At 39.7% G+C, this 11059-nt stretch overlaps 1 protein-coding gene across 1 annotated transcript; it reads right to left on the bottom strand.

Moving 5' to 3' along the window:
- Positions 1-4441: 4441 nt before the first annotated feature.
- On the bottom strand, positions 4442-10390 carry LOC122476759 (P antigen family member 3-like). The gene is made up of 5 exons (XM_043569576.1): positions 10268-10390; positions 9062-9153; positions 8097-8205; positions 5928-6078; positions 4442-4553 (listed from the first exon to the last, which is right to left on the bottom strand). The coding sequence occupies exons 2-5, from the start codon at positions 9143-9145 to the stop codon at positions 4550-4552; spliced, it is 348 nt and encodes a 115-aa protein (XP_043425511.1). The 5' UTR covers positions 9146-9153; positions 10268-10390; the 3' UTR covers positions 4442-4549.
- Between the last annotated feature and the right edge of the window lie 669 nt (positions 10391-11059).

The following is an 11059-nucleotide window of genomic DNA, read 5'->3' as shown; positions in this document are numbered from 1 at the left end:
CTGTCTTGATCACTGCAACTTTGTAATATAACTTGAAGTCCTGAATTATGATGCCTCCAGCTCTGCTTTTCTTTTTTAAGATTGCTTTAACTGTTTGGGATCTTTCATGGTTCCATCCCAGTTTTAGGATTGTTTGTTCTAGCTCTGTGAAAAATGCTGGTGGTATTTTGATAGAGATTGCATTAAGTGTGTAGATTGCTTTGGATAGTATAAACATTTTAACAATATTTGTTCTTCCAATCCATGAGCATGGAATGTCTTTCCATTTCTTTGTGTCATCTTCAATTTCTTTCATCAGCGTTTTATAGTTTTCACTCTTTGGTTAGGTTTATTCCTAGGTACTTTATGGTTTGCTGCAATTGTAAATGGGATTGATTCCTTGAGTTCTCTTTCTGCAGCTTCATTATTGGTGTATAGAAATGCAACAGATTTCTGTATGCTGATTTTGTATCCTGTGATTTTACTGAATTCATGTATCTGTTCTAGAACATTTTTGGTGGAATCTTTCGGGTTTTCTACGTAGAGTATCATGTCATCTGCAAATACTGAATGTTTGACTTATTCCTTGCCAATTTGAATGGGATCGAACCCACGAGCTGTGAGATCCTGACCTGAGCTGAAGTTGGACACTTAACCTACTGAGACACCCAGTACCCCTATACTACATCTTTATCCATTCATCATCAGTTGATGGACACTTGGGCTGTTGCCATTGCTTGGGTATTGCAAATAATGCTGTTATACACATCGGGGTGCATGTATCCCTTTGAATTGGTATTTTTGTATTCTTTCGGTAAATACCTAGTAGTACAATTGCTGGACAATAGGGTAGTTCTACTTTTCACTTTTTGAGGGGCCTCTGTAGTGTTCTCCAGAGTAGCTGCACCAGTTTGCATTCCTACCAAGAGTGTAAGAGGGTTTCCCTTTCTCCACATCCTTGCCAACACCTGTTGCTTTTTCTGCAGCAGTAGACATGATACTCTTGTTTAAATCCCACCCCCCCAAGCGACTTCACCAAAAGATTGCTACAACTGATACATGAATTTAATAAAGCCACAGGATGCAAAAATCAACATACAGAAATCTGTTGCATTTCTATGCAGCAATAGGGAAGCAGCAGAATGGGAAATTAAGGAATCAATCCCATTTACAATTGCACTAAAAACAATCAGATACCTAGGAATAAATCTAACCAGAGAGGTGAAATCCTTGTAGCACTCTGAAGACTAAAACACTGATGAAAGACATTGAAGATGACACAAAGAAATGGAAAGACATTCCATGCTCGTGGATTGGAAGAACAAATATTGATAAACTGTCAAAACTATGCAAAGCGATCGACACATTTAATGCAATCCCTATCAACATACTGCCACCATTTGTCACAGACCTAAAACTGGTAGGGAGCCACAAAAGACCCAGAATAGCCAAAGCAACCATGAAAAAGCAAAGCAAACCTGGAGGCATCACTATTTGGGATATAAAATTGCATTACAAAGCTGTAGTGATCAAAACAGTATGGTACTGCCACCAAAATAGACACATAGATCAATGGAACAGAATAAAATACCCACGAATATATGGTCACAAAGGAACCCACAAATATATGGTCAATTCATTTTTTGATAAGGCAGGAAAGAATATCCACAAGGAAAAAGACAGGCTCCTTAACAAATGGTTAGGAAAGCTGGACAACAGCATGCAGAAGAATGAAACTGGACCAGTTTCTTACACCATACACAAAAATGAAATACAAACAGAGAGGGAGGCAAACCATAGGGACTCTTAAATACAGAGAATAAACAGGGTTGCTGGAGGGGTGGGTGGGTGGGAGGATGGGTTAAATGGGTGATGGGCATTAAGGAGGGCACTTCTCAGGATGAGCACTGGCTGTCACATGGGGGAGATGAATCACTGGGTTCTACTCCTGAAGCCAAGACTATACTGTATGTTATCTAGCTTGTATTTAAATAAATTAAAAAAAATTAATTCAAAATGGATCAAAGGCCTAAATGTGAGACCCAAAACCATCAACATCCTACAGGAGAACACAGGCAGTAACCTCTTTGACATCTGCTGTAGCAACTTCTTTCTAGATTATGTCTCCTGAGGCAAGGGAAACAAAAGCAAAAATAAACCACTGGGACTTCGTCAAAATAAACACCTTCTGCACAGGGAGGGAAACCATTAACAAAACTAAAAGGCAACCTACAGAATGGGAGAAGATATTTGCAAATGACATTTCTGATAATGGGTTAGTATCCAAAATATAGAAAGAATTTATAAAACTCAACACCCAAAAAAACATATAACCCAATTTAAAACATGGGCAGAAGACATGAATAGACACTTTTGTAAAGAAGACCTCCAAATTGCCAACAGACACACGAAAAGATGCTCAACATCACTCGTCAAATACAAGTCTATACAAATACAAAATACAAAACTATAATGAGATATCACCTCACACCTGTAAGAATGGCTAATATCCCTGCCATTAAATAACTTTTGAAGAAAGAAGTTTTGCAGGAGATCTGTGTGGTTTTTTTGCCATGGGGCCTGTGACATCATTCTTTGACTTTGGATAAACTGTTCCAAATAGCTTTGGTGTTGTAGTTATTATATTACAGCACAGTAAAATAAGTATGCTCTTATTTTAAAATTTTAAATGTTTTTTTTTGTATCAATGAAACCATCTGGAAAACCATGTGAAGTCTGTGTGCCACATTTTGTGAAACCTTTCCTTCAAAAGGACAAAGCCCTTCATGTCAAGCATTATAAAATTACTATAAATTTTTATGAAAACGTCAGATTGCCAGTATCGTCATCATGTACACCATCAGTTTTCCTGGCCAACATTTCCAGATGTATTTACTTTGAGGATGACCAAGGGCTTCTTAGAACTGAATCCCGAAATCTACTGCTTATTAGAGTCAAAAGTAAGTTGTGGGTACACTCTGACACACCTTTTTGTGAAGATTAAATGAAGTTATACATGTATGGAACCTAGGAGAAAGAAGACACTGACATATAGTATACATGCTATCAATAGAGGAGTTTTTATAGTAACTCATTCTTTAAAAACTCAATAAATGGATCTATTGTCCTAAGTGCACACAATCAGTGGATGGCCAGCTATTCACAATTATAGAGCACAGATCAAAATTATCTAGTTAACAGAGCCATGACTTTTAACTTTAAATGAAGATTAATAACAGCGTAGAAACTGGAGGAGGTAGCTTTCGGAGTGATGGCATCGTTAGAGACATCTTGCAAGGAAGATGGGCACCTCACCAAATTTGAAATGATGCAGATCTGGAGGTTCCCCGCCATTTAGGTAGGGTCCAATTTCCAAGAAAGATGCAATCCAGAGACAGCTGAACATGGGAAACTCTAGTCCAACATTACTCACAGCCTTTCAGGGTCTTCAGATCCAGAGGATAGAAAAAGAGGTCTTACATACCAATAAATTTTATGAAGCCAGTATATCCTTGATACTAAAATCCAAGAGTGTATACGAAATAAAAGTAGATGCTAATGTCACTCATGAAGATATTAATACAAATTCTAACCTAATTAATATGATGTAGGTTATTCAGAAAGATCATAGATCATGAACATTCCCTCCCAGTAGCGTATGGTTGATTTAAACATAGGAAAATATTAGGGCGCCTAAGTGGTTCAGTTGGTTAAGCGCCAGACTTCAACTCAGGTCACGATCTCACGGTTTGTGGGTTTGAACCCCACGTCAGACTCTGTGCTGACAGCTCAGAGCCTGGAGCCTGCTTCAGATTCTGTGTCTCACTGTGTCCCTGCAACTTCTCAGCTGATGCTCTCTCTCTCTCTCTCTCAAAACTAAATAAACATTAAAAAAATTAAACATAGGAAAATATGTATGAAACTCATTACGTTAACAGATTCATGGAAGGAAACTGCTACAATCATCTCAATAAACGTTCTACAAGTGTTTGATGAAAGTCAACATATATTCAATAGAAATGTTGTTAGGAAACTAACCTAAGAATGGAACTTCTTTTATGTCACAGTAAATATAGTCAAATGCTAAAAATTTTCTAATTCCTATCAGAAGTAAGACAAGGATGTCCATTATTTACCAATACTTTCCAACACTGTACTGGGTGGGTCTGTCCAATATTGTGAAATAAGAAAGCAAAGAGGGGGGATAATGTTTAAAACAACAGGAACAAACTGTTAGTATTCAAAGATGATAGAATTGTGTACGTTGAAGCTCATAATGGATGTTGACATACACCTCTGGCATTAAATCCTATGTAGCAAGGCTTCTGGAGAGAGTATCGATGTACAGATATATCTGCACTTACCAGCTCAATCAGAATATAAAATTTCAAAAAATGACACAATTTTCAATAGCATCTAATACTTAGAGTAAGTTTAACAAAGGTTTGAAAGAGTCTTTGGAGAAAGTTGTAAGATTTTATTGAGGGATTTTTAACAGTGAAGTATCCTTCCTACATGAGAGCAGTTTGCATGGTTTCAGCTTCTTCTTGCTTACACTTTCGGTTGTCCTTCACCTGTAAGACAGACACAGAGTTGGAAACATTACTCAGCAGAATTTATTTACATTAAATTAATGATATACAGAGGACACTATAGTTTTTATTTTATAAGACAGAATTCCAAGCATATGCTTTACCAACATTTTTGGAACATACCACACTTTCTACAGGTACAAGAAAAGAAAAAAACACTTCAGGTTCAGAACAGATAAAATGAAATGAACCTATTGAAAGGTAGTTTCATTTTTTTATCTTTATGTTTAGATTCAAGTTAGTTAACATCTAGTGTCGTACTGGTTTCAGGAGTAGAATTTAGGGATTCATCGCTTACATGTAACACCCATGCACTCTCCCTACTTGATGTGCCACAGAAACTAGAAACTAGACTATCTCTTGTCATTTTATCACTCATTCATTTGAGCCTTCATTGGGGAAAGGTTTCAAAAGGCACGTGTTTCGTAAGAGCCACAATAATTTAGGGTCTGACAAAATTTAAGAACAGGTATCCAGGTCTCCATAGAGAAAAACCAACATCAAGCAGTGTGTTTTCTTGTTCTCAGTAGCAATGAAATCTCAACTCAGATGTTAAAATTTGACCAAAGATGTTATCTGATGACAAATAAATCATACAAAGTGGAAGATTTTTGTATTCCATGTATATTATCCAATAGAACCACAGAATACAAAAATCAGCAATAAAAACTGACTGCAATATATCTGGTTTGAAATCACTAAATATATGAGCCAAGATGCATTCAGAAGTGAAGGGATTCTCCCAGAATCACACAACTTATGTTAGAGCTGGTATTAGAACCTACTTCAGTGCCTCAGCATATTTCATACAAACTGGTATTTACTCCAAATGCATTTTGTGGTTTTTAAAAGAGGAAATTATAGAAGATTCTGAATTTAAGTAGCCATCGGTTAAAGTATTTACAGTGTATTTTATTTATTTTTTAAAGTTTATTTCCTTATTTTGAGAGAGTGAGAGAGACAGCACAAATGGGAGAGGGACAGAGAGAGAGGAAGAGAGAGAGTCCCAAGCAGGCTCCATGCTGTCCGCACAGAGCCCAACGTGGGGCTCAATCTCACAAACTGTGAGTCCATGACCTGAGCCAAATCAAGAGTCAGATGCTTAACTGACTGAGCCACCCAGGCGCCCCAGTATTTACACTTTATAAAAAAGGAAATGGTTTCATTTTTTATTATTTAAGAAGGCTCTGACCCAATTTAAGTCTACATCTGATAGGGTAGAAGTCAGGCAGTCAGGAAATTAGGGTCTGAACTACTTATGAAAGTTACCTTTATGTGTAAACTCTGTCATTAAAGTATCAATAAAGTCATATCTACATAAGTAAAGATATAATATTCAGGAAAATATCTGCATACTTTGCATTCTCAATGGATAACATATCTGCTTCAGGCATCTTCACGGGCTCCAGTGTTGGGACATCCGCCCCCTTCACATCACTGTCATCTTCACTTTTGCCCCCAGTCTTTGGCACAGGCAGTTCCTGGATACCAGATTCCAGGTCAGGGCCTTACCAAAAAAAAAAAAAAAAAAAAGATAATCAATTTAAGGAGTAAACATAAAATATAAAGAAAGAAGTGATAATATGTATTCTTGCCATTATATGAAATACAAGCCTGTAGACTTAGGGTAACAAAAAAAGCAATGGAAAGATGGACTTCCCATCTTTGTTTTTCTGTAATATGAAAGAAACCTTACTTCAAATAACAATCTAATTTTTTTATTTTTTTAACGTTTATTTATTTTTGAGACAGAGAGAGACACAGCATGAACGGGGGAGGGGCAGAGAGAGAGGGAGACACAGAATTGGAAACAGGCTCCAGGCTCTGAGCCGTCAGCCCAGAGCCCGATGCGGGGCTCGAACTCACGGACTGCGAGATCGTGACCTGGCTGAAGTCGGACGCTTAACCAACTGCGCCACCCAGGCGCCCCTCAAATAACAATCTAAAGAGAAACCACACTAAATCTACATTTGCATTATATTACCACAGTGTACTAAGAATAGAGAGCATCACCTAAGAAATCTTAAATGTACACCATGCACAGGATTTTTTTTAAGTTTATTTATTTATTTAGAGAGAGAATGATCAGGGGAGGGGCACACAGAGGGAGATAGAAGAGTATCACAAACAGGCTCTGCACTCCTAGTGCACAGCTGGATGCGGGGCTCAAGCTCACGAACCCCGATATCATGACCTGAGGCAAAATCTAGAGTGTGACACCTGACTGAGTGAACCACCCAGGCACCCTGCACCATGGATAGGATTTTAATGAAAATTAAAATTTAATTTCCTGAACAATTAGCTGAGTGCATTTGTGGGCCTATGACAAATCCTACACTAGTGACATACATCTCCTATTGGAGCAACCTGAAAGCTATTTTGTGAAATTTAACTAGTTAGATTTAGGGGCAAAGTCTCTCTCTATAACTTATGATAAATGAATCATGCAGAGAACCAAGTATCAAAAATAACAGCAAAATATTAGTGACTTATAGTCAAACTTTTGTCTTACAGTGAGAATAAAGGGAGCAGGGTGGAAAGAAATTAATGGACTTTGTCAGAAGTCCTATTGTAGAAACCTCTTACCAGCGAATTCCTAAAATAATCCATGGCCTGAATGATGTCAATAATTCCATACAAGTATCTGATGAAAATACTTTCTTTGGAAGCTGGTAATTTCTGTTTCATGATAATTTTAAGATACTTCTGATTTTCCTAATCATAAGTTGTTAAACACCTCCTAAAGCCACTTAAAAATCACACTAATATAGTTTACCTATATGCCAGTCTCCCAAATTATACAGCGTTTCCCAAATGTACCATATCAAATGATTAAGCAAAGGAAATGGTGGCTCTCATTCCTTGAGCCTTTTTCTGGAGTCTATCTCTTGCTCCACTGAACTTCATTTATTCCTGTGCCTGTACTATGCTATTTTACAGTACACATTTGAGTATTAAGCATTTTATACAAAAGCATTCACATTTTGGTATAACAACACAGATGGTAGGAAGTACAAAAACCGTGTAATGAAATATGAGTTATGTCTCCATGTGTCAAGCAGTCTTTGGCAAGCCACAATCCCTGAACCTTAGTTTTCTTATTTATAAAATGAGGCTACCATCCCTATGCAAATCTTCTTTATTCCTGATGTTATAAGATATGCTGTCTTGGCACTCTGCACACACTGTTAAAACCAGCTTACACTTTTGATGCAGAGAAGGAAAAGGCCACGCAAAAATGTTCTAAGAAGAACAAATTCAACTAGTGAAAAAATTATACTTTTGTAGTAAACAGTTTCCTCTGATTTAGAACAGACTGCATGTTCAAGCAGATTAAATCTTGAAGAAAAAGGGGAAATTCGTTAGAGTGAATACAGCTGAAAACTCTATTCACATTTTGAAACAATTTTCAGGAAATGGCTGAGATTCTCTTCTAAGGTTTTGTTTTGTCCTGTTACGTCATAATGCGTGATGCAAAAATATACCCTGTGCCCCCATAAGCATTCTTTTTCCCTTTCCCTTCACCTTCATCCAGAGGTGCTTCTTCAACTGCTTTCTCTCGCTCCGGCATAATATCCTGACACTCAGTGGGTGCCTCCTTTTGTTGAGGTTGCTCATCACTGGGCTGCTGGGCCTAGGGTGTGCGTGTGTGTGTAAACAAAAAGTTGCATTAATGCATGCCAATAATATAAACCTATGTTACGCATTTTATGTCAAATAATAAATAAGCATAAAAACACTTATAAAATATAATTCTATATTGTATTCCTAAAAATTATATGGCCATTTATATACACATACATATAATGGAATATTAGTCATCAAAAGGTATTAAAATCTTGCCATTTGCAACAATGTGGATGGGGCTAGAATGTATTATGCTAAGTGAAAGAAGTCAATCAGAGGAAAGCAAGTACCCTATGATTTCATTCATATGTGGAATTTAATAATAAAACAGAGGAACATATGGGAAAGGAAGTAAAAATAAAGGAGAGGGGGAAACAAATCACAAGAGACTCTTAAGGATAGAGAACAAAGTGAGGCTTGATGGAGGTAGGTGGGTGGAGGATGGCACAGATGGGTGACAGGTGATAAGGAGGGCACTTGTGATGAGCGCTGGGTGTTGTATGTAAGTGATGAATCACTGAAGTCTACTCCTGAAGCCAATATTGCACTGTATGCTAAGTAAAATTTAAATTAAAAAAGAGTTACTCTTCCCACAGAGTGGCTACCCAAAAGAGGTACCCACAAGCACTTTGGAGGCTATTTTAAACTATGCTGGGATGGATACGTACAACTTGTTGTTAGTAAGCATGACAAAGGAGTCATAGGGTATATTTACCCAGGGAACACAAGTATGGAATCCTTCTTCTTCAATGTTTTCTGCCCCTTCCCAGCAAAGAAACTTTTATCACTGTATCTGTACGTTTGTAGTTCAACAACATTTTCAGAGAAATAAACTGATGGTATAAAATTGCTGAAGTACTCACAGCCACAGGTGCAGCTAGCTGGTTAGCCTTGCCATCATCCTTTCTTTGTTTAGATTTAGATCTTGTTCTCACACGCCCACTCATTTTTCACCCTGAAAGTAGAATATCAGTATTTGGAAAATGTGTTCTAAAGGCTAGGTACACCACCTCCAAGGCATAACATTTTAATTTTTTTTTTACTTTGAAAATACTTTCAAAATCAACCTTGCGTAAGGATAGTGTACATGCTGTGGTCACACCAAATAAACGGGCTGCAAGATCATTCACATCGGCCAAACTGGCAGTCAAATCACCTTAAGGACAGGAGAAAACGCGAGGCTTAGTTTCACAGCTAGATTCCCCATCATAAAGGCGTGTGAGAAAACAATGCTGGATATTTAAACCTGAGTCGCCATTGTTTTCACATTCCCAGTTACTGGGCCCATTTTACCCCCTTAAATAAGGTTTTCTTGGAACACAGAGAAGGTCTTAATCGTTTGCGTACTGCCTATGGCTGTCTTCCCACTACAAGGGCTCAAGGTGTCTAGTTTCGATATTGACCAGTGAGCCGGCTCCTCCCTTGACACCCTGCACAGTGCGATACAAATCTCCGGGACGCAGCTCCAACCCTACAGCGTTCCCTGTTTCCAGTCCCACACGCCGTTGTTTTGGTTTTTGTTTTTGTTTTTAAGTAGACTTCACGGCCATCCTGGAGCCCAGGTGGGGCTCGAACTCAGCACCCTGAGATCTAGACCTGACCTGAGATCCAGCGTCAGCCAGCCACTTTGCCTACTGACCGCACCCCCTCCCCCACCCCCACCCCCACCCCCACCCCCACCCCGCCCACAGGCGCCCCTTCCAGACCTGTTCTGTACCGCCTGGCCCGCCTCCCACCCAGGGTCCCACTGAGGACTCACTCTGGCTTCAGTGCTCCGCTGGCAGTTCCAGGTGCTTGCAGGACTCAGATACCTCAAAGAACGCCCCCAAGACCCACCCTGTCTTCATCTCCCCCGTCCTCGGCCGCCAGCTGTCCTCACTTGTCCCCGTCCCACCACCACGAGGACGAGGGCCATGGCGGCCGCGACGCCTGTGAGGAGAAGAACGCTAACTAACTCCTAGCAACTTCCTCCTCCGAGGCCACAGATCTACCGTCCCGACCCGCCCGAGGCCCACTGGCACTCTCCTCACAGTCCTTAAAGTCCTGGAAGGACTGATTTGTGGACCTACCGGTTGAGGGCAGGCAGCCAGAAAGATCACGACACCGTCCACACCACTGCTTCTTCCTCGGCTCTGCTCACAGGACGCGTGGGCAGCAGGGCGCATGCTCAGCAACGGTCTTTCTTAACAATGGGCATGCGCAGGAAAGGCCTGGTACAACGTGTGTGCGCACTGACGTGGATATGTGCGTACTGACTGGGTGTATGCAATGTTGGTGGACTTCTTCCCACGCCTGCAGCCAAGGCGTGGGAAGGCAGTGTCCGCAGAGTTCCCGACATGGTGCTTGAAGAGTGGCCTTTTTCCTCCTGCCCGAGCTCTCTTTTGCAACCAGATACTTTGGGGCCAGTTACAAGTCACCGTTAGTGCTGAATGTTTCTCAGAAAGATATCTGTAACAAAAATAGATACTAAGTACTTTAATACTATTTTTATACATGCTTTGATCAGTCATTCCCTTCCATGCTTCTGGATTTGCTGTCATACTTGAGTGAATTTGCTCTCCTCTGTATAATAAATACATTAACAACTGTTTTCTTTACCTTTTTTGCTTGTGTTACTGCACATTGAAACCTGTGGTTTGGTAACTGATTTCTCTAAGTACCTGTGGTCCTTCAATCAGTGCACATTTCAGAAGTTTCTATCGATATTGGTCCTGGGGTTTAAGCTCAGTCCACTGGTTCATTACGTTCAGTAATGGTGACTTTGCTCGACTTGATAAGTAAAGCTGACTTTACTGGATAACTCTGTCAGGGAAAACACTACCTGGACAGGGTCTTAGCAGAGTCTTTGAGGTGGCCGGACA

This window comes from Prionailurus bengalensis, chromosome X (genome assembly GCF_016509475.1).
Source record: "Prionailurus bengalensis isolate Pbe53 chromosome X, Fcat_Pben_1.1_paternal_pri, whole genome shotgun sequence".
Classification (NCBI taxonomy): Eukaryota; Metazoa; Chordata; class Mammalia; order Carnivora; family Felidae; genus Prionailurus; species Prionailurus bengalensis.
The sequence above is the reverse complement of the archived record's forward strand: the minus strand, read 5'-3'. Positions and strand labels throughout refer to the sequence as shown.